The following is a 26085-nucleotide window of genomic DNA, read 5'->3' on the forward strand; positions in this document are numbered from 1 at the left end:
ATATAATTTAACAATAGATGAGTTTAAAGGCTACTTGAAGACTGGCACTATACTGAGACACAATCAGATCGGGGCCTTTCCTGTTTCTCAGGCAACCGCTGGAGTAAAGCCGATCTCAGGTCCCTCAAACGTCCCAATCCAGGAGAACTGACTGGAACCAACCTTGATCTAGGCATCAGTGTACATATATTTATATTTTCATTGCAAAAATATACACATTGTTTTGATCCTGCCAGTAAATTTTGGTCATGCAAAAAAAGACTGTACCAACTGAGCACATCATTAACAGGACTTTAAAACCATTACACAATAGATAAATTATAAACTGTACCAGCATACAGCATACAGATCAAGCTAATACTGTGCAAATACACATTGGAGCTGTACAAAAGTATTCCATACTTGTTAGTTTCAAATCACAATTTTTCGAAAACAACTACTTAAGACAATTTGTAGATATCACATCACATTTGATAAAACAGCAAAAATATACACCTATTAGGTCCCTGTCCTCTTCCTCGTCTGTTTGTGCATTTCCATTTTACATTCTGCAAAAGTGTCTCTGATTTGTCTACAGTACATGTTTAGATTTTGAAAAAAAAGCAATGACACACATGAGATGACAAAAAGTTAAAAGTCATGAAGTCTACCGTGATAATGAGCTACCTTTTCAAAGTGCAAAGAGAGCAGGTTGAGTATGTGTTAGACCTCATGTCAGTATGTTTTCAAATTGTCCATGCGTCTGTACCAGAGGAAATCTCACTGAGATAAGAATAAGAGCTCCTACTTTTTAAGGACTGTCTCTTTATTGGTAAAAAAGTGCAGGCACTATGAGAAATGTACAACATCTCTGTCTTCAAGTAAAGTCAGTGAAAATGTTTTTTCCAACAGGTGGATGTGTTTAGATCCTGTTTTACCTTTAAGATAAGGTCCTTAGGACATCATTTAAACTTTTACGGACATTGGCAGGCTGTGAGACAGCATACTCTGTCAGAGTGGACCCCATCTGGGCGTAAAGGGCTTGGCACAGGTTGGCAGTAGCACCCCTCACACTGCCGACCCGGCCATGAATGGTCCCGCTGTGGGTAGAGGTACCCAGGAGGTTCCACAGCAAGGGCAGCACCTTCTGCTCCACCATCTGGGGCTTGCGAGGGTAGAGCTCTGTCACAAGGTCTGAAAATAAAAAGAGAGATGAAACAGGAAGCACTCAGACATATAAGCCAATCAGAAGCAAAGGCTAGTTAATTTGAACTGTTGGAAATTATCGATCAATCACAACAAATGTTATCACAAGATGCTTTACCGAGCAGGTCTAGACTATACTCTGTTTTATTATTAAGAAAGACCCATCATCAAGATAGGATAAAATCCAGTCCCATCTTACAAACAGGACTCAATCTTATCGGTCTTATCTCATCTTACTCCCCATGAGCAGAGCACTTGGCAGCACTTAGCAAGTTGCAGCAGCAAGGAAAAACGTCTTTTTAACAGGCAGAAACCTCAATCACATATTACATACCAGCAACCTTTTCAATGAGATCCACCTTTGCTTTGCCATTTAAAAATTGAGCCTTGGTGCAGAATGGCTGAAGAAGAAGTATATTATCTGTCAGGGAAACAAATAAAATCACAATTCAAGTAAGGAAGGCTCAAAACAGATACAGCGTTGGATTTAAATTTAACCAGCAAAGCTATTTCGCTTGAAATGAGTACCGAGATTTGAGATAAGTGCATGAATTGCTCCAATAGCAGCAGAGTAGATGGCGTTGTTCTTGGAGTTGAGGTGATTGTCTACGATTGCTGGTACCAGGATGTTGACCACTTGGGACAGGTTATCCTTTAATAGATGGATGATTTTCTGTAGAGACTCGAGTGCATGCAAATTGACCTTACTGTTTGACTCCTGCAGTCTGGCCTTGAAGGCATCAAACACCTGAGAGCAGAAAAAAGGGGATGAAACAGGATATGGTTTGAGCGAAACTGACAACTTTGACAAAGCACATTACAAAGAAATATTGAGAGGCTTAGAAAAAAAAATACTTACGGGAAAAATACCATTGATGACCATGTTGGGGTTGTTCTGGCAGTCAGACGCTAGCTGATCGATTCCCTTGATCCTCTCTCTGAAGTCCTTTGAACCTAGCAGACCTGAGATCTGCTTGATGTATTCATTCTTGTCTGCAATACTCTGAGTCTGTGATCTGCAGCTGTAATGGCTGTTTGACTCCCTGAAGAAAACACAAAGGATACCAAGAAGTTATCTTTACAAACCTGAGCATGATGTGAAAACACACATTTTATATTCCATCTGCAGTGGTGTAAGGTTTCTTTAAACGCCAGGATTTTACCCCCACCTGTTATTAAGTGGCTCTCTAGTTAGAGATGAGGCTCTGACTGTACCACTGCCTGGAAGAGAGCGTCTTCCCCTGGCTGATTGTGTGTCTTGGGGTATCTCACCCAGACCCTATATAGACAAAACAAGAAAAAACATAAACAATCTCTAGGTAAGATGAAAGTTTAAACTTTTGTAAAAACATCAATATATGAAACATGCATAGAAAAACCCTGCACCTTTGTTTTTAGAGTGAAGACAGTGTCTCTGACAGTTGGCAGGTCTTTGGTGGGAATGTATTTCTCCAGGATCTTGTCAAAGTCAGGATGGGATGACAGAGAGAGCAGCATTCGACGCCCAAAGTACCTGTGGGTTGAAACAGTAAGAGTACCAATCCAGTCACTAAAGGTGCATTCCGACCAAGAGTTCTGGGGTCTTTTAGCCCCCAGAACTACTTTCCCCCGAACTAGAAGGTTCCTGTGCCCCCATGGTTGTCTGCGTTTCGACCGTGGGCTGAAGTCCCGGGTAGATTGTACAAATCAGGCCAGTGACGTATGGAGAAAAAAAATTATATTAAATCATATTTTGAAATCTTAATAAGAAACTGAACTAGTATGCATTCCCAGGAACTCCCTCTGTGTTTCAACAAATGTTTAAACTCCACAAACACTGTTACCTTCAACCGAAAGTCCCAGGACCTTTGAAGTATTCCCCCCCAAGCAGGGGCTTTTCAGGGGGGAGATTATCTAACCCTGAACTAATTTAGACCCTGGTTCCTCCGGTCGAAACACACATAGTTTAGGGGTCCCTAGTTCCGGGGTAAAGTTCCTGCGTTCAAAAAACGCCTTAAGTGCTGCTATATAAATCATTACTACCATGATCTTGATACAGGAAAAATTGTTTTCATCAATGATTTGTAAATTTAGTTTCAGTCACCATAACTTGCACACCAGCAACAACAAATCTGTTATGCATATTTATGCCTATGGTTTAAAAAAATCCTTCAATTTTTTCCATCCCTTTTCAGTTCCAAGGGCATAAAATATTACAAACATGTCCATCCAATTAAAAACCACAAAACATGCCAAGTTAAAACAATATACTTTTGTTAGTGTCACCACAACTTGTCACTTTGTAGATTCTATAGAGGGTGCAAACCAATATAAAGCAGCCCTTCCATCATTTTGTTATATCCCAATATCAGCTGTTTTATTCACAATTCAAGAAACCTAGAATATGAACCAACTGTGAGAAGGATACACACATTTCATACAGAAAAAAATATATAAACAAGTCTCAAACTCAAACCTGTGAAAATGCATGAATAAGGCACGATGGCGCTGTTGTGTAAATAATCAATTCATAGTATTTCTTCATACCTGGATTCCTGCGAGGAGTCTTGTGCAAGTTTGGTGACAGCAGGTAAGATTCTGTCTGTCAGATCTTTACCTCCTGACAGAAGACGGACAGCACCAACCTTATCCACCAGGTTAGCCAGATGCTGGGCTGTGCATTTTCTCACCACTGCGTTAAGGTGACTACAAGAAGAGGGGAAAATAATACAGCAAACAAAGTTTATTCTAAAATTGTAAAAAAAAGTCTGATGTTTTTGAGCAAAAAAAAGCAGTATTTTAAAATACACAAACAGCCCTTTCTTAGTGTGTGTAGACATGCTGCACAAACTGACCTAAGTCCACCAGAGAGTAACGCATTGATACCACGAGTGGGTGTGCAGTGCTGAACCATGCAGTCCAAAGCTGCGTCCACGTCCTGCCTGATGAAGGCGTTCGTCTCCCCGGCTTTCTGCAGCAGAGCTTTAACCGTCCCCTCCAGCTCCTGGTCCATTGCCTTCTGCAGGTGAGTGTACAGGTCACCCAGCGTACACACTGCGACCCTGGACACACCTGATCGCAAGTTCTTCACCTGAACAAGATGGATGTAATTACTACCTTATAGAGAATAGGATCATCCAATCAGATACTGATAAATAAATCACAATAAGACAGTTCAAGTTCAGAGGGATAAACAGTTAAATGAATGCAAGTCAAAATGGTGTGGGAGTGTTATAAAACAAGTCACACTACCTCTTGAATGAGACACAAGCAGATTTCATGAAGCCTGCCATGGAGTGTGTCTGAGTGGTAGTGAGCCAGACTGCGCAGGAACGTCAGACCCTCGATTTTCCTCTCCCTAAAGTAAAAGAGTTGATAGCCATTTGCAGTAGACCTCCATGATTACATTTAACAATATGGCTCCTCTCAAGTATGATGGAAGCTTTCTCTTGGTTCAGTTGTATCTTTACTGAACATGTTTGTTACCCAACAGAAATCACAACACGTGGAAATGACTGTAACTTCATAGTTTCTCACCAGTCTTCAGAGCTCAGCAGGCTGAAGCTCTGTGCCAGTGCCAGGTCCGGCTTGGAAAACGGACACAGCTCCTGAGGCTCTGAGAGATTTTTCTTTTGGCCCACAGCACCAGGGGATAGCTCATCTGAACGGCACATACACAGACACACACGGTTTAGGTCTCATGTTACATCTCTATCAGTGTGAAAACAAGCAGTGTGTGTGTGTATGTGTGTGTGTGTGTGTGTGTGTGTGTGTGTGGGCGGTGGTGCAGTGGGTTGTCAAAACAAAGCATTATGGCACATTACTGAAAGTAAACATCTTCCTCACCCATGCTCTGATGCTCTGATAGTCTAATTAACGTGCAACATTTTCTATAATCAAACACCTGTGACAGCACTGCTTCAGCTATTAATTATGCCGTGGATTACAGCTACATTGCGAGCTAGTGTCAGTTCAACCAAGATAATCCATAGCGACATAATCAAGATACACAGTGACATTTCTGGTGTTTAAACAACACACTATTAAGCATGACTCTTCAAATCTTCTTCCTTCAAATCCACCAACCTGAGCTGTGGGACAGTGATGGTCTTGTCCTGCTGAGGCTGGGGGCCCTCCTAACACGTGACAAGCTTTTGGGATTCGGGGGCACTGTGGGGGGGCTTGGCTGATGGGGCGGAGTGAAGCACTTAAGGGGACTCTGGGGTCCTGGTGGGCTGATTGGACTGGTGGGGCTGATAGGGGACTCATCGGAGAGAAGGTCTGCTTTGGTGGTGGGTAGCGTGCTGCCGTTCAGATGCAGATCTAGATGAAAGAAAATCAACATTTCAAGACGACAGCTCCAAGGATGAGAAGCTGCACTAAAGCATTATTCAGTTTTCTGAAGCATGATCAAAAGTATGATAAAAATGTATTCCTTTACGTGGTATATAGAGGATAAAGACTTCTACTTCTATTTTATATCAAGAGGAAATATGCATTCAAGTCAAATGAAGCATCGAAAATAAGTGTCCTGTGTTTTCATCTATCTCTTGCCTTTGAAGATCAATGCCCTGTTCTCTGTGGGTGAGTCAGAAAGCAGCTGTCTGACTCGATGGCGATTCTTTTCCCGTCTCTGGTCCTCCTGAATGAGCTCTTGCTGATCCAGACCCTGAAGCCGCATCCTGTCCCGGCTAAACCTTGTATTTTTCACCCTCTGCTGGCAGAAAAAGCACCGGGTGGGACTTAAGAAACCAGAAACTTTGTATGCTGACTTTCTATGATTTACAACTTGAGTGTGGCTAACCTTCACTTCATCCAGACGTGGGCTGTCATCGCTGTCTAAGTGAACATGGCTGTAGATGCCTGCTGAGGGATCAGTGGGGGATGTGGTCATAGAATTCCCCTGCTCAAGTGTCAAGGCGGCTCCTGGACGGGTGGAGGATACTGTGCCAAACATGCCTAAGAGAACTCAAATGTATTAACTACAAGGTTGACAACGAAACCTGCTTAATCTCAGGATTTTGTAACACTTCTTCTGTCTGTGTTTTATTGTTTGGCATGAGGTGTATGGGGAAAGAATTCCCACTGCAACTTTGGCTATGCTTCCAAGAGAATCATTACAATCTGTTGTGAAAAGCATTCAGCTAAACCTCTTGGCAGTGAAAGATATTTCACAATCAAATGATTCTTGTTTTTTTAACTAGAAATTAAGATCCACTGACTGACCTCTTCCGATGACTCCTTCAGGCATATCTGTGGAAGGTGAGTTCCTGCTGCTGTGGCTCTGAGAACCTAAGAGTCAGAAGAGAGATTACAGGTGGATTTAATTATAAACACACAATATTTTGCTAGAAAAAAAAAGAAAAAAAGCTCTAATCTGTTTGTTATCAATGCTGCCTGACCTTTGGTATGCTTTGACGCTCTGACTGATTCACGGACGCCTGCTTTGACCGACTGTGAGGACAGTCCTGTTATCTCTTCTTCAGTTTTGATCGCTCCGTTAGAGTAAGTGACTCTCTGCCCAACAACACCCACCTCGGACGGCAGTTCATTTCTTTGTGGCAGTCCTTGACGAAAAAAACAAAACAAAACATAAATAGCCAAACTTTATCAACAAAAACAGATTAGGCCAGGAAAAGTGTCTGTTCTTTACCTTGAAGGCAGCTGAAGTCAGTGGACACTGAAGACCTCAGTTTTGCAGAAGGCACTCTTGCAATGCGAGGTTTCATTCCTGAAGAGGTGGAGTTTCTGGGGCTGTTGACAGATTTGACAGGTGAGAAGTTATGATGGAACAGCTTCGCACTGTTCAACACTGCATCAAACATACACAGGTACCATGTTACCAGGTTGTAACATGTCATCCATTAATTATTTAACAGAAAGTACCTGAGCTAACAACTTGTGAAATAAAAATCATAACATAATGTATATTTTGAAAACATGTTTGATGGTATAGTTTTTTCTGTGTTCACACTGCTTAATGAACATGCCTAATGTTGTTTATGATTGGAGATGCATCCACAGCACACTAGATCAGGGAGATATACAGTGTAGGCATATAGCTATGTATTTAAAGAATGTGTCTTTGTCAAGGATAAACTCCATGTGTAGTGGTGAAGGAAAAATTCAACTACATGCGGATCCTTTACCTGCTTTTGATGCCATTGGCAACAGAGCTCAGACTGGACAGACCACTCTCTTCACTGTCTTTCTCAGAAAGCATCGGCGAGGTGTGTGAAGGTGAGTCCAGCCTCACAGCAGAGTCAGGGCTGTCAGGGTCTTGATCTGAACTGCCGAGGCTCACTTTGGCCCTCTTTTTGGCAGCGCTGTTGCGGAGTGAGCGCAGCGAGTTCAGCATCTGCAATACAAATTGGCAAACAATATTATTTAATGGCATTAAATATAAGCCCTTCAGTGTATCTGATTGTGGTTTCAAGCATTCTACACAACATACTATAGTTTGCAGACTCTCATATGCTGAGAGTTCTAGACATAACCCGCAGTCTTCTCAAGGTGACAAAAACATACAGACCTCTTGCATGTCCAGAGGATCATCCTCTTGAACATCCAGAGCTGTACTGTTGTCAGGGTCCAGATTGTAGTCTAGCTCCTTCTGAGGGCTGCCTGGAGCAATGGATATCTGCTCTGATGTAGGGACGACTGGTGAGATAGAGAGGGTAGCTCTTGGGCTGGTCAGAGCCCGGCGAAACGATGAAGTCGATGAAGAACTTACAAGAGAGGCACGGAGAGGCCAGGGGGAGCATCTGCTAGAGGCAGGATCACCTAAAAGGCGTGGGACAAGTAGGAGGACAGAAAAACCAAGGATATTGAGAGGCTACATCGTATTTGCTGTAACCGTCATGGCTCTTTTAAAGTTAAATACACTACCTTTAGCTGCACTTGCTGTGTCTCTCCAGGGGCTGGTGTCCCGCTGGTGAGGGCTGCTCTCTCTCTTGTTGGGCCAGGTGTTGGACATAGAGAGGGACGAGTCAGTGCGACGGCGGGACAGTGTTGGAGTAAGCATGCCTCCTGGGAGTGCAGCCAGTGGGTAGGAGGGCAGTAGGAAGGAGCCGGATGTGGTGGGGTTGGAGGGGAGGGAAAATGTGCGCTCAACACTTGGGTTCCTTGAGAGTGTGCGTCCTTTGGGGGCTGTTGTGAGTCAGGGTATTCACAGGTCAAGAAACATGAAAAAGTGAGGTAAAAAAGGTACATGACCAAAAAAAAAAGTGAAATGCATGCATATTAAAAACAGCAGATCAGTTTGAGTTAAATAGTTCTTACCAACATCTGAATCAGAGAAGTTTGTTTTAAATATGTCAGGGTCCAAGTTGAGGCTCCCACTTCTTCTAAGGCGAGCAGGGGACGCTCTCCTTCGGGTGGATTGTGGCTTCTGAGGCTCCGCAGAACCTGGTTGGGAAGTATTTTCCTTATAAACTTGACAGGGTTCCACAAGACTGAAAAACCTACATGACATGTAAGGATTCTCCCTGCAAACTGATGAAATGATGAAATGATTGTGACTATAAATGATTTCATAATGTTATGCTTAGTCTTCTCATTTTTTTTTCCTTTTACAATGATTTAGAAACAGTGTTTACTAGGGATGTCCCTATACCGATCTTAAGTATCGGATCGGAGCCGATCTGGGCATTTTTTAATAGATCGGTGATCGGTATTTGAGCCAATCATCTCATCCGATCAGCTGTCACTGCGCTCAATTTGAGCTACACTAAAGCGTGTGAATAACTTAGTGTAACTGAGAGCTTTCGCCTAGCTATATTTAAAAAATAGTAATAAACAGTACAGTGAAGTAGAATTCCAGCCAAGTACACTTGTTTTTTTTTATTGTAATACAGCACTAAGTGTATTTGTGATTAATTTTTGTGGCTGAATATTAAAGCTATTACACCATTCTGTGGAGAGGTTTGATTGTATATGTGAGTTTTACAACATTGCTAGCTGAACTATGTTAAATAGGATAAGCTGAAGGCATATTTTGATTAATTTTTGTGACTTTATTCTTTACAAAAAAATGTTTAAAAAAACTGTGTGCAGCTCTATTATCAGGGAAAATACAAGTATTGGATCGGGACTCGGTATCGGCAGATGCTCATTATCAAAAAATCGGCTCGGGATTGGGGCGAAAAAAAAAGAATCTGATCGGGACATCCATAGTGTTTACGAATGTTGTTGTTTTATTATTACTACTTCAATTGTTATTGTAGCTTTAATCACCATCACTCTTTTTATGTATCTGGTCCCTTTGCGTCAAGAGTATTTTCCCCCTACCTTCTGTCATCAAGCTACAGTTTAAAAATGAGCATTAAAAATAATGGAGTGTAACACGTGTTGTTTCATAGTATGTGAAACAAGAAAGCTTGGAGTTCACCGTGTTACTGTATCGATGTGTTAGTGCTGACCAGCTATAAAGAATGCTTATCATCAGTAAATCAGAGCTGCATTTATTTACTGTTTTATTCATGTATGTTTTGTTATTGAATTTAAAAAAAAAACATTGTGTAAGGTTCATCTTGATCCAGATTCCAGTAAAACAAAGGTTTATATTTGAAATAAATATTTGTCTCTTACTGATCAAAAGCCCAAAGTTGATGGCTGTTCCAAAAATCTTCACCAAGATATGAAGAGGTCTCTTTCTGAGTTGTTTTGAAGTTGAGAAAACTTTAAAAAGTTGACCTATACTGGAGAGTGGATTGTTTGCTTCAAAGGGGTGTTGCGTAGTGGAGGCAAACAGAAAGACTTCCAAGCCAAACAGCTGCAGTTATAAAACTACACATTTAAGCATTAATGTTCAAGCATTTTTGCAGAGTTTGTAAAAGAGCAGTCCAACTTTTGTAAGCATGAGTCCTCTTTTGAAATCATTATTTAAGGATTACAGAGAGCATGAGCCACAATTGCAATAGCAGCAATTAAAGCAGAGTTTAATCCCTTGTTAAGAAGTCAAAATCAAACAGCCAGCGGGGTCATGAGGTAAAATCCAAAAGAAAATTCCCTGAGCTAAGAAACCTCATAAAATGTTCGAAACTTGACTGTGTGTAACTGTCTCGTGACTAGCTGTGAGACTTTAGTGATACCTATGTGGCTTTAAAATGTTCTTCTTCCATGACTTTTCACGACACGGCACAGTGACTCCACTGACTCAGCAAGCTAATCCAATTTAAATCTGCTCTAATTTGAGTCCAGCTGAAGTTGACCAATATAACCACAAATGTATTTAACACCTCCTGTGGAATGAATGTGTGTTTGATGTGGAAAGAAGGGAGCACAGGAACTTACTGAAGCTAGGTACGTAGGTCTCTGGACTCTGCTTCCTGGACAGGGGAGGGAAATCCTCACTGGCTACCTGAATGTGGGCAGAGAATGATTTCCTTAGAAAGAAAACAATCAAGTATGGAGTTCAAATCGCTTATGTAAACGACAGGAGTGTCTGTGTAATTCCATCTGCAAAACTCAACAAAGGGAAGAGGCAGATACTTGGCCAGCTCAGACAAGGGACACTGGCATTCAGCAGCGGACCTTTCGCTACTGTAAACAGACTTCACAGAATGAACACAACGTCTAACGTTCTCATGAAAGTTTAAACGCCGTACTGCAACCTGTGAAATCCTGGTAAACAAACCATACAGTAGAGAGAGAGAGAAGGAGAGAGTGGATTTTTCATGAGTGCATCAAACTCAGCCTCTGATAGAGAAAAAGGCTGGGGTTAGTCCCACTGCCTCCAATCTGATCAACAATCATCGAAGAGCATTTGGTGTGAATGCAATCAACACTAGAGGCTGTAAACAAGCCATGTTTTACAGGCTAACCCCGTGATATTACCAATTATGTTCCACAACCCCTTCAGTTAGTGCGCTGTGTGCTAATGGGGTTGCTGGGAAACAGACAGTGCTGTAAACAGAGCGCTGTTCAAATGGAGGCACTTGCTGGATCAGAGTTTGAAGAAATAAACGTGTTATTTAATACTTCATGAAAGAGAACCAGCATGGTCAATGACATTCTGTAACAGAGCTGAGAGACGCACATTTCAAAGAAGAAACATCTAGTTTGTGAGCTGACAAAATAAGATTTTGTTTGTAGTCATAAAATTTGACACGTTTTCTACAAACGCTGTACAGACAATAGATGCTCTACTTTGTGGGGACGGTGTCACTGCACTGCAGAAATGAGTCACCTGTTTTATTTCTTCCAAGAAGGTTGCGTTTCATTTAATCCGTATTCTCCACTCTAGTTTTAATGAAATAGGAGTCAAATCTCTGACAATACAAGTGTGGTTTTTAGTACCATGCAGAAAAGTATTCTAATTTAAGATTTTGAGACAATATGTTCCTAAGGATTTGATGAGAGCCACACAGAAGCTGAGGATGATTCAAGAGGATGTTGCAGAACGCTATGTAATGTGATTTTAGATATTCCTCTCCATTTTGCTCCATGCGCACTCCTCCATGAGATAGCCCTATATATAGGGAAGTGAAATACCACCTCCAAGCCTTTGTAGTCTGTATGAACAAAAAACTGTAGGTCTGAGAAAGTGTTTAACGCATTGTCTACACCCTAGAATTTAGTAGACGTATGAATTTTCATCAAGTCTAAGCTTTTTTGTTCCACTATTAACTCAGCAAGGGAGACAGACAAAAACATGCACACAAAAATAGCCTCTCATTTAGTGCTCTGTGTAAGGACCCCATTTGTTCACTGATTGGGAGCCAATCAGCATGGTCATTGAGATGCTCTGTAATTTCAAAATCAATATTAAAAGCACTCTCTGGCTTTTAGAGCCTCAGTGCTGGCAACACAAGGCTGATTATGCTCCCAATGCTTTTGATTTCAAAGAGTATTTTTAGGAAAAAATGAGGAGGGGGCATTGCTTTTTGACTCCACAGTTGCCTGATTGTCAATAACTGATAACTAAAGGGTAAAATTTCCATCTGTTACCAGACTAAATGACGCTACAGTTGAAAGAATACTCCTCTAGATGATGTGTCATTCCTACAGCGGTATTGAGTTTCTGACAACACTAGCTAATTCCTCCAGATGGCTAGATTATCACTAGATGAGTGAGAATATGGCAAACAGACAGTGATGATGAACCCCCACCTGTTCGAAGATCTTTCCATTTGGGGTACTGCACTGCTGGTCAGTATCAGTGGATGAGGAACTGGACATCTCCCAGGGTAGTTTGTTCTTCCCTTTACCTGCACTTACGATCCTCCTTTGAAGTGGAAGGTCATCAGTGAGGGAACCTAAGCTGCCATAGCTATAAAACCGCTCGCTGTCTGGTTCAGACCGGTGGCTCCTGGCACTGCTTGCCCGCCCTCCATTCATCACCCAGTCCAGGTCAGCGGTAGAACCATTCTGAAAGGAGGACCGCTGTCCTGGTTTGGGCATCACCAAGCCGTACTCCACTGTCCCATCTGAGGAGAGTTTTGGAAGGACGCGTCTGGCTCGTCTTGCCTGTACAGCTGCCATTAGACCCTCTGCATCCTCATTCAGTTCAACCATGTCCACAGCTTTCATAAGAGGCTGCCTTTTCCCTGTTTCAAGGCAATAGTCAAAAACAGCGAACAGCTCAAGGGCAGCATGGCGAACCTTCCTTTTGCTGTCCGCCAGGTAAGGTGCAACCTCAAAGCAAAGCTTGGGGACATTGAAATCTTTCCTTGGATGAGTGAGCAAGGCTGCCATGATGATGTTGAGTACATCTTCCCGGACTCTTGAATTCTTGTGTTTCAAATTGCCAATGACGAGATCCAGTATTTGTTGCGGTGGTAAAGTTTTCATCAGCTGCCGAAACACATTCATATATTCACTTCTGGTGACAGTGCGAGTGTCCCCTAGGGCTTTAAGAGCCACTAAGACTATCTGTTTAAAATATTTGTCAACACCTCTGTCTAGCTTCTGAATCACTAGGTTTAAGACTTGTAAGGTGCAGTAAAATACTTTGAAATTACTGTCATCTAGAAGCCGTGGGAGAAAATTGATTAACTCCTCAATGCTGCCAGGAGGGACTGATTTCATATCCACCTCTGACAGTACATGTTTGAGCTCTTCCACTCCATTTGTGCGGTTCTGATAATTCTTCAGGTCCAGGAGCTGCTGATGTAACTCCTGGGTAATCAGTCCAGGTATCATTCTCAAGGATCTTGTGTGATGTGGTCAAATTTGAGAATCCAAATAAGCAACCGCAATCCTGTGAGGATAATGATATTCCTCCTCTTTACTTCTTGCGTTCATCCTGAGTGGTTGGTGATGGAAAACCACTCATCTGTTTGTCAAGCTGTGAATACAAAACAGAGAAAATAAACACAGGAGTGAAACGAATGCTATAAGCGTTAGTAAACATGTAAATTAGCATGTTATAACATAGGTATATTACTGCAATGAGCTGTTTGTCCTTTACATCATTATCAAGCACCATGAACCAGGTAAGGAAGGACAGAGCGAATGGAAACAACCACTTGTGGCTGTGTGGCTCAACAGAATGGCTGAGGTAACCTTTAACGGTACAGCTGTACGTTGCGGTCATTATTGCTACCATTATAACCATAGTTACATTTAATTTACGTCAACTGTATCTTGATCCAAGTTATACTAACAAATGCCTCTAACTGGTTTACATCAGTGACTAGATATCCCCGTTAAGCAGCCTAACAAGCATTAGGAAGCTACATGGAACCTCATAGTTTGCTAAGCTAACTCGCTGCTCCTCTTACATGTATTAGTGGTTAGTGTTGAGATACTAGGCTAGCAAAGTTAGAAAAACAGCAAGAAAATAGACCTCGCATCGCCCCCGATCCTCTTCGGTTGCTTGAAGAGTCTATCTAAAAGCTACGTCGTCCAAATGTCCATGTCATTCTGCGGCAGCTACAGTTCCCTAAGTGCAGACATGTTCCACGGTTGTTTTAGCGAGTGCCTGTGGTGTTAAATAATTGTAATCTTCAGAGGTATTCAGAGAGAGAGGAGCCCACACACGCACACACCGAGGAGGCAGCAAAATGGCGAATACATGTCGCAAACTGAGCGCTTCCATGGTGACGCGTTCCAGGCTCCTCCAGGCGGTAACATCACCACAGAGCTGCTGCTGCAGAGCACACTGAGATGAAGTTAAGTAATAATAATAATAAAAATAATAATAATAATAAAAATAATAGTAATAATTGTAATAGTAATAATAATATTGTTAATAATAATAATAATAATAATAATAATAATAACAATAATAATAATAACAATACTACTAATAATAATAATAATACTTTATTTATATAGCACTTTTCGATACAGGTAACTACGGAAGAGGATTAGGGCCACTGAAAAAAAAATTAAGGTCCAATCTTTTATTATAATAATGATTATTATTAGGAGAAAAAAAAGTCAGAATTCAGAGATTAAAGTCAGAATTCGGAGAAAAAGTCATAATCCCGAAATTAAAGTCTGAATTCTGAGATTAATGCCAGAATTCTAAGAAAAAAGTCAGAATACTCAGAATAATAATAATTTAAAAAATATATTGGACCTTAATTTTTTCCCCCCAGTGAATTAAAGTCAGAATTCTGGAAAAAAGTCAGAATTCTGAGATTACAGTCAAAATTCTGAGATTAATGTCAGAATTCTGAGATTAATGTCAGAATTCTGAGAAATAAGTCAGAATCCCGGAATTAAAGTCAAAATTCTGAGATTAATGTCAGAATTCTGAGAAAAAAGTCAGAATACTCATAATAATAATAATAATTTAAAAAATATACTGGACCTTAAGTTTTCCCCCCCAGTGAATTAAAGTCAGAATTCTGAGATAAAAGTCAAAATTCTGATATTCTGACTTTAATCTCAGAATTCTGACTTTTTTCTCATAATAATAATAATAAATGTATATTGGACCTTAAAGCTCCTGTGAGGAACTTTCTTTTTGCGTTGGCTTTGGCGCCCCCTGTGGATGAAGTGATACCTCTATCGTTGCTGAATTAATTATGTTTCTGACACGAAATCTCCTCCTGCTCCAATTAATAGTCAAATATTTCACTCATTAAGAATATTTGCTGCAGAAAAAGTGCTAAAAGGGTTTTTCTTTGATGTGCTGTTGATCACCTTGTCTGACACCTACCCCCTCAGAGCTGTTTCAGGCTTTGAAAATTATAAAACAGAAACTGTTAAAATTGTTTTAATGGTTTTGATTGATTTTGAGGGTCATGAAGAGGCATGGTTGTTGATGTCAGCCTGTTTCATAACCACTCAAAAACGCCTCACAGGAGCTTAAATTTTTTTTCTCCAGTCGCCCTAATCCTCTTTCATACAAAAGAATGCTTTCTTAGCTGAAGTTGTTATAAAGGTACTTGATATGTGTATATGGTATTAGGCCTGCTTGTGTTCAGGAAATTTTTTTTAAATTCAGTTTCCATGTACTTTAAAGTTTCTTGAATTAATTGTATCAAATTTCTTTGCTGATCGGTGTCTGACATGATTGTAGCACATTTTTATTCATTTATTGTCCTCTAAGAACTGTTTGACCAATTATGATGTAAGCTTTGGATCATTGTCTTGTTGGAAGACCCAGCACCGACCTAAGCCTAGACTAAGAGCAGAGTTCTTCATATTATCCCTCAAAATATCAACGTAACTTTCTTTTTTCATGATGCCATGCACCAGAACAAGGCTCCCTGTGCCTGAGGCTGCAAAACAGCCCCACAGTATGATGCTCTCACCGCCATGTTTAACTGTGGGAACGGTGTTCTAAAGTTGAAGGACTCTCCCTTTCTTGGCAAAACATACTCAACATCCATGTGCCCAAAAAGTTCCAACAGATCAAAGGATGGACTTCCAAAACTCATCTCTACTTTTCAAATGTTTATGGGCAAACCTCAGTCTGGCTCTGATGTGACACTCTTTGAGTAAAGGGGTTCTTCTGGGATGATGGTCCTGAAGCCCATCACAAGGAAGATCCCTCTCAACTGTGCTCCTTCAAACATCAACTCCAGAAGGGGCCAGGTCAGCAAAAATCATCTTGGTAGATGTCCAGGGCTTCTCGCTGACATCTTTGACTACTTTGCTCGCCAAGGTTTGTTTCTCACAGTTTTTCTCCTTGTATTTTGCAATGATGCGACATACAGCTGTTCTAGACACTGTAAAACACCTGGACATGACAGTATAGCCTTCCCTCTTATTATGAGCCTCAATTATCTTCTTTCTGAGCTCAAGACTGATTTCCATTGTATTTGGCATGGTTAGTAAGAGTAGTCTCTCTCAATAACGTGTTCAAGTGCCCTGTTTGGAGTCCCTTAAGTAAATCTCAATGCTGATTGGATGCTCAGGTGTTGTTAGGAAACAAACTGACTGCACAGGTGTGTTTTGAAAGCAAAAATTCACATGGGGGCTTATATTTTTGACTACCCCATTTGTCACTATATTTGATATAAAGCAAACCTAAAAATGTATTTAACATTCCAAAATGTACCAAAGCCACTAAAGAAGACTGGTGAATGTTTGTTTATATCAAGTTTCATCAATGATGCAAACATTGGGCAGAATTTAAGGAAAATGTTCCAGAATTCCTGGGGGGCTAATCATTTTGACCTCAACTGTATAGAAGGTAAAAGCCAGGCCCTCCTCCAATTTATGTTCTGAATCTTAGATCTCCAGAAATTTTTTTTTCTTGGAACCAATTTATTGTTCCTTTGAAATATCTGTCCAATAAGGAAGAGGATTAGGGCCACTGAAAAAAGAAATAGATCCAATATATTTTTATTTGTTTTTGTTCTGAGAAAAAAAGTCAGAATTCTGACAATTTTCTAAGAATTCTGACTTTCATTTCGGAATTCTGAGAAAAAAGTCAAAATTGTGACTTTAATCTCAGAATTCTGACTTTAATCTCAGAATTGTGAGATTAAAATCACAATTCTGACTTTATTCTTAGAATTCTGACTTTAATCTCAGAATTCTGACTTTTTTCTCAGAATAATAATTAGAAAAAAAAAATTTGACCTTAAATTTTTTTTTTTCAGTGGCCCCAATCCTCTTCCGTAGTCCAATATGCTTATTGTTACATTTTTTGCATCTGTCAGCATAAGTCCATCTAACATCAGATGATTGTAGCACACATCCTTGTAAATGTAGCTTTATTTTAACACCAGCGGAAGTGGGTGTGCTGATCTGATAGCTCTCTGTTATAAAGGCTCAGCTGTAGCTCCATGTTCAGGTTGGCAGTAGGTTGTTTTCCCTGATAGCCGCCTGGGGTTCACTCGTCGCCGCCGAACTCCATCACTGCAAATTCGGTCATTACGGCGGCACAACAGACGGAATACAGGATACAGGTTTGTTTTATTTGTTCACCTACATGTCAGCTAGCTGTAACATCACGTTCAGTGTCTGTCATCCATGTAACTGCATATCAATCAATGATGCAGCTAGCCACAGTAACCGTGTTTATTTTTAGCAGCTAACCTTCGCTGACTGCAGTGCAATGAAACACAGATTTTGGGCCCTGTTTATTTGCTTTAGTCGAACATCGTTAACGATACAATGCTCATGGTAATGTCGATTTTAAACATTGTTCCTATGGATGTTTGCACCAGGAAAATCAACGCTGTTGACTGGGTTTTTCAGTGCTGTTTATTAGCGCTGTAGCTACTTGCTGCTGTGGTAAAGCTAAGGGGTAAGCTATCGAGTTTTGATCTGGCCATGTCCTCCATTCAGAAATCAAGACAAGGCCACAGTCCATAAACGTACATGTAACGTTGTCACTTTATGTCACTAATCGTAAATGCACAGTAGCTGGTTTGTAGTTTATTCGAAATGTTTGCCTTCAGCCGGTTTGTTTACTTTAACATGGCTAGCAATGGATTAAGAAGATGATGCTTCTGCAGATTGCATTAGAGGATGTGCTAACAGCCGATTATTACTACAAAACATCCCTGAATGGATCATCCTACCCAGGCATGGATCCATGGCCGTGGGAAGTAGGGGTGCTGAGGGTGCTGCAGCACCCACTGTTGAAAAGGCATCACACATTTTTTTTTCTGGATTCATAATTAAGTTGAAACAAATACATTAATTAAAGGCACTATGAGGAGTTTTTCACCAGCTGAGAAACAGACTGAAACCAACACTGATGCCTCTTTATGACCTTCAAAAGCAAACAAAACCTTAAACAACAACACTGATAGCTTCTATGTTGTCATTTTTAATGCCTTAAACCACTCAGAGGGGGTAGGTGTCAGACCACATGGTTGACATTTGGCTTTAGAAACATCCTTTTCTGGCTGTTTTCATGGCAAATAATCACATTGAGTTATACATCTGACTGTTAAAAGACAAAAGCATGACATATTGGTTGAAAACACCACTTTGCATGTACAGAATAAGGAATAAGATGTATCACTTTGTCCACAATGGGGTGCCAAAATTGATATACATCAAAGGTTCCTCACAGCAGCTTTAACATAATAAATCAGTTTTTTTCTCATTGTATTATTTTCTGAAAATGCAATGCCTCAGGAAGATTTGAGAAATAATTATAGCAATTTAAAATAATTATTCATTTTAAAGCCCTTGTGAGGAGTTTTGAACTGGCTGAGAAACAGACTGAAAATTATACTGATGCCTCTTTATGACCTTCAATAGCAAACAAGTCCGTCAGCAGCAACATTGACACCTTTTCTGTTGTAATTTTTAATGCCTGAAACTGCCCTGAGGGGGTGGGTGTCAGACCAGATGATGGACATCTTGCTTCAGAAACAGCCTTTATTTGACTGTTTTCATGGAAAATAATCACATTGCCTGATAAAGTTGACTGTTGAAGACAACAGGATGAGGCTTTTGTTGAAAACACTACTTTTGCATGTGTAGGACAAAAGATAAGAAGAGGTATCAGTTTGTCCACAAGGAGGGGCGCCAGAATTGATACGAAACAAAAGCGCCTCATGGCAGCTTTAAAATAACCTGATGCATGGGCCCTGTGTGTGTGCCTGCTTAAAAACTAAATGTATTTGGATAAGCTCTGTTCAATGCGCTTTTCTGCCTTTTGGGCCTGTTTTACCAGGTTTGGCTTGTATGCTCTTTGCTGTACAACGGGGTATGGAAGTTACAATTTGTGAATTTATAATGAAAAGTTCTCTTGAAAGCTTGTATTCAAACCAGATAAATTAATAAAAATGAAATGTATGTGCCCTATAGCCTATCAGTTGCATAAGTAACCTAAATGCAAAAAGAAGATAAAGATTGCACCTCTTACTACAGCACCCCCAACTTAAAGCCACTTCCCATGGCTCTGCATGGTTCCATAACGCGTGCTGTAGTTACGTCATGATATACAGGGCTTTGTTTTGTTTGATATTTACGCATGTAGACTCACAGATAAGATGGGCTGTAGTTCATTTACAATATCAAAGGTATTCCCACTGATTGTTTGCAACTTAATTATTTCCACTGGACCAGTAATTTGATCAAAATAACAACACTGCACTGATCTGTGGATTCCTTCCTACATACAGATGGACCAGCAAGACCAGTCCTATATGTTTGCCAGTCTGAAACGGCCTCACTCAGAACAGCTGCTGCAAGGCCTCCAGCTCTTGCGGCAGGATCATGAACTATGTGACATCGTCCTGCGTGTGGGTGATGCCAAGATCCATGCCCACAAAGTAGTTCTGGCCAGCATCAGCCCATACTTTAAGGCCATGTTCACAGGTAACCTGTCAGAAAAGGAGACATCTGAGGTGGAATTCCAATGCATTGATGAGACTGCATTACAGGTATGCTTTCGCCCTGCAGACACTCTCAAACCATGTTGATTAACTGTTGTACCATAGATATTGTTTATGTGACACTTTTCTGTCTCCCTTCCAGGCCATTGTGGAGTATGCCTACACTGGGACTGTGTTTATCTCCCAAGAAACAGTGGAATCTCTGCTACCAGCTGCCAACTTACTCCAGGTTAAGCTAGTACTAAAGGAGTGCTGCTCCTTTTTAGAAAGCCAGTTGGATGCTGGGAACTGTATAGGCATTTCCCGCTTTGCAGAGACGTATGGCTGTCATGAACTGTGCCTAGCTGCAACTAAGTTCATCTGTGAGAACTTTGAGGAGGTTTGTCAAACAGAGGAGTTTTTTGAACTGACAAGAGCAGAGTTGGATGAAATTGTGTCCAATGACTGCTTAAAGGTGGTCACAGAGGAGACTGTGTTTTACGCTTTGGAGTCATGGATCAAATATGATGTAACTGAGAGACAGCAGCATCTTGCTCAGCTGCTGCACTGTGTCCGCCTTCCACTCCTCAGCGTCAAATTTCTCACCCGCCTATATGAAGCCAACCACCTTATACGAGATGACCACGCATGCAAGCACCTGCTCAACGAGGCCCTCAAATATCATTTTATGCCTGAGCACCGGCTCTCCTATCAGACTGTGTTGTCAGCAAGGCCCAGGTGTGCCCCAAAGGTGCTGCTGGCCGTGGGAGGCAAGGCTGGACTGTTTGCAACGTTAGAAAGGTAATAATAAGAATAATAATTATTATAATAATAATAATAACAACTTCTGTATTTTGTATAGCTTCTTTATGTAAAAAAACAAACTGAACAGTGTCTCTTTTTTTCTTGCAGCATGGAAATGTATTTCCCTCAGACAGACTCATGGATAGGACTGGCCCCTCTAAGTGTACCCCGGTATGAATTTGGAGTGGCAGTGCTGGACCACAAAGTGTATGTGGTAGGAGGCATCGCCACTCACATGAGACAAGGCATTAGCTATCGGAGACACGAGAGCACAGTGGAAAGCTGGGACCCTGAAAGCAACACCTGGTCCACTGTGGAGCGTATGGCTGAGTGCCGTAGCACGTTAGGGGTGGTGGTACTGGCTGGTGAACTGTACGCCCTCGGAGGCTATGACGGCCAGTATTACCTCCAGTCGGTGGAGAAATATGTCCCCAAGTTGAAGGAGTGGCAGCCTGTGGCACCCATGACGAAGTCCCGCAGCTGCTTTGCCACGGCTGTGCTGGATGGCATGGTGTACGCTATTGGAGGCTATGGCCCGGCCCATATGAACAGGTAATACCACAGAGGAAGAGAGGGAGCTTGTTCTTCAATTGTTGAAGTGTTATGGGCTTGTTGAATGACATGCTAGGTAAATTGTCTGTAGGTTTTGACACTGATTTGTGTACGAAATGTGAGCATCAAAGCACCAGGCCCTCTGCAAAACAAGGATAACATCATTGTTAATGGAAAGGAGATATTTGTAACTTCATCCTTTTATAATATAAAGAAAACCACATAAAGCCAAAGATGTAACTATCTATTCTTTACTCCTACAGTTGACATTTGACTTCATTAACATGACACCGCAAGCTTGACACACCTTCTTTTCTGAAATAGAAATAGATCTTGTTGGGCGTCTCGTAGATCTGGCAAAGAAGTGAAGGATGTCAAGTGTTGCTGAGAAAACAGCAGGGCCCTGTTAATGAGTGAAGAGGGGTGAAAACAGAAGTGGTTGCTGAAGTTTCATGGAGAGTGTGCCTGACTGTGTGTTGCTGGTTAGGCTTGTGTTGTTGCTGTGGATCTCCAGAGAGCTGTGTCTCTGTTGCGCTTGTTTCCTTGACTGCAGAAACCCCTCAGTAGAATGTGTTTGGAAGAAAAATCTTAGGGGACTGTTTTCTTGCCTTTGCCCAGTGGACTATATGTTCCTGCATACTGCAAAAATAATCCCAGATTGCTGTTGTTCCAGTAATCACCTGAGGGTTTGTTTGAGTCAAATTGGGTAAAGGCCAATGCTATTTGTGACTTTGGTGCTACTTCTACTTGGACTGTGTTGTGATCATACCAGCTAAACTGAAAAACTAAAAAGTAACTCAACAATGGTCTGGTTAAGATCTTTATTGCAAGTTTGCATGTAGAGTAGGCTCCAAACTCTCAAATCACATCCTCTAAGGGACACAATTTGTTCCTGTACCAATACGGTGTACAATCTTGGAGAGTTTCTGCTTACAAAATATAAGTCTCTATATTATTCACATAAGGTTGTCTTGGAAAACAACAAAGCTAGAGATGGAATACATTTTTGTCGTGTTTTGTTCACAATGCTGTATCTGTTCAACACAGTGTGGAGCGGTACGACCCCAGCAAGGATGCCTGGGAAATGGTAGCCCCCATGGCAGACAAGAGGATCAACTTTGGAGTAGGCGTCATGCTCGGCTTCATATTCGTGGTCGGGGGACACAACGGAGTGTCACACCTGTCCAGTATCGAGCGGTATGATCCACACCAGAACCAGTGGACAGCATGTCGGCCAATGAATGAACCACGCACCGGTGAGTGTACATCACGTTTGAAACGCATCCTCTATTTGTAGAGACGTGACACCGGACCAGTATAACCATGATCTTGTCTTTCAGGTGTTGGTTCTGCCATCGTGGACAACTACCTCTATGTGGTAGGAGGTCACTCTGGGTCATCCTACCTGAACACTGTCCAGCGTTATGACCCTATCTCAGACAGCTGGTTGGACTCTAGTGGCATGATGTATTGTCGTTGCAACTTTGGTCTGACTGCCCTTTGACCCTTGGCCCAGCCAGCTAGGACCCTCTGAGAGACCTTAGACACAAAGACATTTCTTTTTTTGTCTCCTCCTCCTCCCCCCACATTCATCCTCCAGATGCAGATGAGCACTGCACATGGATGTCAACACCAGAGGAGAGAGAGAGATAGAGAGAGCCTGCTGGGCGGATGGATGTGCCGGGTTAGCTGGTCAGCTAAATGGGGACCACAGGCATAGTAGCAGAGATGAGAAAGAACTGCAAGGTTGTGCTAAATAGAGAGGAAGGAGATGAGACCGTTTTGTCATGGGACCCAGGAGATGACTGCTCTACTGCTGCTGGACCACAACGAGGACTCTGAGCCATTTCCCAGAGGATTGTGGGAGAAAACTCGTCACTTTTGTTTCAAAATAATGTTAGCAGACATTTTGTGTTGTCCTTCATGCCATTAATTCTGTTGAACACTTAACTTTTTTTAATTTCCCTGCTGCAACTGGAACCACGTGTTCAAGTTTTGTAGAACACCACAGTTTGCTGGTGTTTATGTATGACTACGTGTTTGTTGGCCATGTAGCGTGTGTGTCCATGTGTATGCTTGAGGGGTACATGCATGTCAGATAGGAATGTTTGTTTTGGTACGTGTCCGTGTGCAGAACTGATGCTCGGGCTCAGCGACGCAGGAGTTTTGCATCTAAATCAGTGCTTCACAAAGAAGAGAAGTTTCAATCTTTCTATTTCCTCCAAAAGGGCTGCCTTTTCTCTCCTGTAAATAGTCTAAATGAAATATATAGATATGAATATATCCTCTAGTGCATTGCCTGTAAATGTTTTCTGCACTGGGTCACTAGTGTACGTATGAATGTGTGTTTCGTTTGATTTCAAGGGTCAGTGTAGAGGTGAATGACAAATCCTCCTGAGAGTGTTTGCCACAAGTCTCTGCTGCGTCCTCAGAGCCATCAAACACCCCTGCGTTCTATCTTCTGTAACATCTCATTAAGATCAGGTCATGAACCTGCTTCTCTTTACAATAGCTGAAATCAACCTTGGCTCTCTTTTCACCCTTTGGTCTGTACACAATACCAACTGGTGCTATATTTAGGATTCAGGATTCAGCTGTTTGTCTGTGTTGCCTCATACAACTAGGTCAACCTCTGTTCAGCCTCTACTGCATTAGATGTTCTATTTATGTGCATTTTAATTAGTACATTTAAATTCTCACAATCATGCAATAAAACTAAGCCCTGCTGACAGAGAAATCTGCGCTAGGATAACAAAAGTAATCCGTTTTAAAATTAGGATCTTGTATGGTTTCAGTTTACTTTGGTCATTCTTGAATCATAAGCTACCTGAGTTAGCATTCCCCCTCTTCCACAGCATCCCTGCTGCAGGATACGAGCATGCTTTATCCTCTCAGAACCTGTTTCCAGCGCAGTTTCACCCACAGCTATGAATATGACTTTTTCTGCCTGTAATTAGGCCTGACACCTGCTCTTTGCACTCGACACAACACGTGTGATTGTCATGTGGCCTCGGTCTTGCTTGCTTGCAGGCTCAGGTATGAGGTAATCTGTTCACAGCTTCATGTAAAGTGCCAAATCCTGACTTTTTTCTTTTTTGCATCTTTCCAACCTCCAACTCTGGATGCATCTTCCCTCCTGTGCCACAGTCAACACATTTTTTTATGCCCTTATTGCTAATGTATTTGTGTTACATCTTCCATGACGCCAGATGGATGGATGATAAAGCACCAAGGGCTGTGCCGGACAACTCAGGCCATGTTGGCGCTGTCACCTGTTCTGTGTTTTAGCAGGAAACGCCAGAGTGTTCCCATGAGTGCATCTGACTCCAGACTTGCAGATGGAATTTCTCTGTGCAGCCTAGGCTAATGGCTACTGGACAGGTCGAGCAATGCACAGCAATAGAGGGGGCACTAGACGAGGAAAGGCTGGGTGTGGTGTGTCTTGTTGAGTGGCTGTTAACGTTCAAGTCTAGTTTGAGTTGCTTTGTGCACTGAAACTTAAACCGAACTCTGCATTGCACTTACCAAACTATTTGATACATATTGTAGTTTGTACACATGTTTTAGTTGAGGATAACAGCATTTAGATAATGCAATAAGACTTCTGTTTTCTCTGTGGATTAAATTGTTTTGTGTTTTGTCTCTTTAAGAAGCCAAGGCATCTCATATTGCTGTAACAGGTCCTAACATGGCATGTCAGTTTATTCTCACTGAAACATTGAATGGTACCTCTGACTTAACTTCATCACACCTGTGTTGTTTTCTCTCTTGTACATGCTTGTTAATCTTTTCATGACTTTTGTTTTTGTATTGTAACAGATAGAGATGATTTGATTGAATTCAAGGACAGATTTGAAGTATACTCCTCTAAAACATACACAGAAGTTAATAGTAGGCCGGACAGGTGCTCTTCCACTTCATTCTTGCACTCTATCCTTGATGTGTTCTTAATATGACTGAAACCATCACTACAGACGGGAACTTGAAAGACAATTGCCTTTCAAATCGGTCACTGGTGAGAAATTTAGTGAGTAGCTGATCACCATGTAAAGTACTTTACTTTGGATTTCTGCTTTATTTTGAAAGGATTGTGCAAGGGTAATTCTGCAAATGTCATTTTATTTTAGAAAAGTGTGACTGATTTTTTTATGTTATATTTATGACCATAATAATTATTATAATTTGTATTGTTTATGTTGTGTAACCTGAATTCGCTGACTTGTTCTGTGTTTAGTCTATTGTCTGAGACGTTGTTAGTCACTGAACAGCCACAGCACAAATCACGCTGGCGTAATTATGTGCTGCCGCCATGATTCATCCAGCATCAATGTTCTGTACAGTGTCATGATTTCTGAGGTGAATACTAACTGCTACTTTAGTGAATTTTGGAGTAACACTGATGAAAATCTGCAAACGTGAATCTGCAAAATGAAGGGATGTTGGAATTGAGTTTGTACGCATTTTTATTAAGGCCTATCCAATGTCATGTTTTTTCCACCACTCTCACCAAAGTGCTTGTTCAAAGAAAGCAGATGGATGACTAACACCTGGTCTGCAACGGACTGCCACTCTAATGTTTGTGTCTGAAATGAGAATCCTTTGAAACTGATGTCAATGTTAGCCAAATGACCACTGCTTCTTTTACATTTCCCATAGTGTGTCTGAAACAAGGTGATGATCTTGAATTTTCTATCCTGTGGATTAATACTGGAAGTACAAGATAACCTTAGGTGTAGAAACAGTAGCTTTTCACATTTGATCATGTTTTGATTGAGGACATTTTACATACATTTAAGTCAGTTTGTGTGGTGCAGTTGTACCCAGTTTAAAATAAATGCCTGCCTTATAAGGTACTGCCTGCTTTCATGTGGCTCTTGTT

The 26085-nt window shown here is 41.3% G+C and overlaps 2 protein-coding genes across 4 annotated transcripts; one reads left to right on the forward strand and one right to left on the reverse strand.

Moving 5' to 3' along the window:
• Window positions 1-784: 784 nt before the first annotated feature.
• On the reverse strand, window positions 785-14210 carry LOC117806614 (TOG array regulator of axonemal microtubules protein 1). 3 transcript variants are annotated; one of them, XM_034675595.1, is made up of 23 exons: window positions 13955-14210; window positions 12277-13453; window positions 10459-10525; window positions 8446-8571; window positions 8053-8313; window positions 7697-7947; window positions 7314-7522; window positions 6818-6918; window positions 6567-6731; window positions 6391-6456; window positions 5969-6123; window positions 5719-5878; window positions 5251-5487; window positions 4702-4825; window positions 4417-4522; window positions 4020-4255; window positions 3712-3870; window positions 2572-2698; window positions 2355-2464; window positions 2045-2228; window positions 1714-1933; window positions 1520-1606; window positions 785-1173 (listed from the first exon to the last, which is right to left on the reverse strand). In XM_034675595.1, the coding sequence occupies exons 2-23, from the start codon at window positions 13306-13308 to the stop codon at window positions 920-922; spliced, it is 4437 nt and encodes a 1478-aa protein (XP_034531486.1). In that variant the 5' UTR covers window positions 13309-13453; window positions 13955-14210; the 3' UTR covers window positions 785-919. The 3 variants fall into 3 exon arrangements, with proteins under 3 accessions (XP_034531486.1, XP_034531485.1, XP_034531487.1); XM_034675594.1 differs by having other exon boundaries at window positions 5719-5881; XM_034675596.1 differs by having other exon boundaries at window positions 5719-6123; window positions 13955-14209.
• Window positions 14211-17181: 2971 nt separating this feature from the next.
• Window positions 17182-26059, forward strand: LOC117806682 (kelch-like protein 28). Its single transcript, XM_034675683.1, has 6 exons — window positions 17182-17480; window positions 19659-19919; window positions 20014-20651; window positions 20763-21206; window positions 22254-22462; window positions 22547-26059. The coding sequence occupies exons 2-6, from the start codon at window positions 19659-19661 to the stop codon at window positions 22708-22710; spliced, it is 1716 nt and encodes a 571-aa protein (XP_034531574.1). The 5' UTR covers window positions 17182-17480; the 3' UTR covers window positions 22711-26059.
• Window positions 26060-26085: the final 26 nt, after the last annotated feature.

Source organism: Notolabrus celidotus, chromosome 22 (genome assembly GCF_009762535.1).
Source record: "Notolabrus celidotus isolate fNotCel1 chromosome 22, fNotCel1.pri, whole genome shotgun sequence".
NCBI lineage: Eukaryota > Metazoa > Chordata > Actinopteri > Labriformes > Labridae > Notolabrus > Notolabrus celidotus.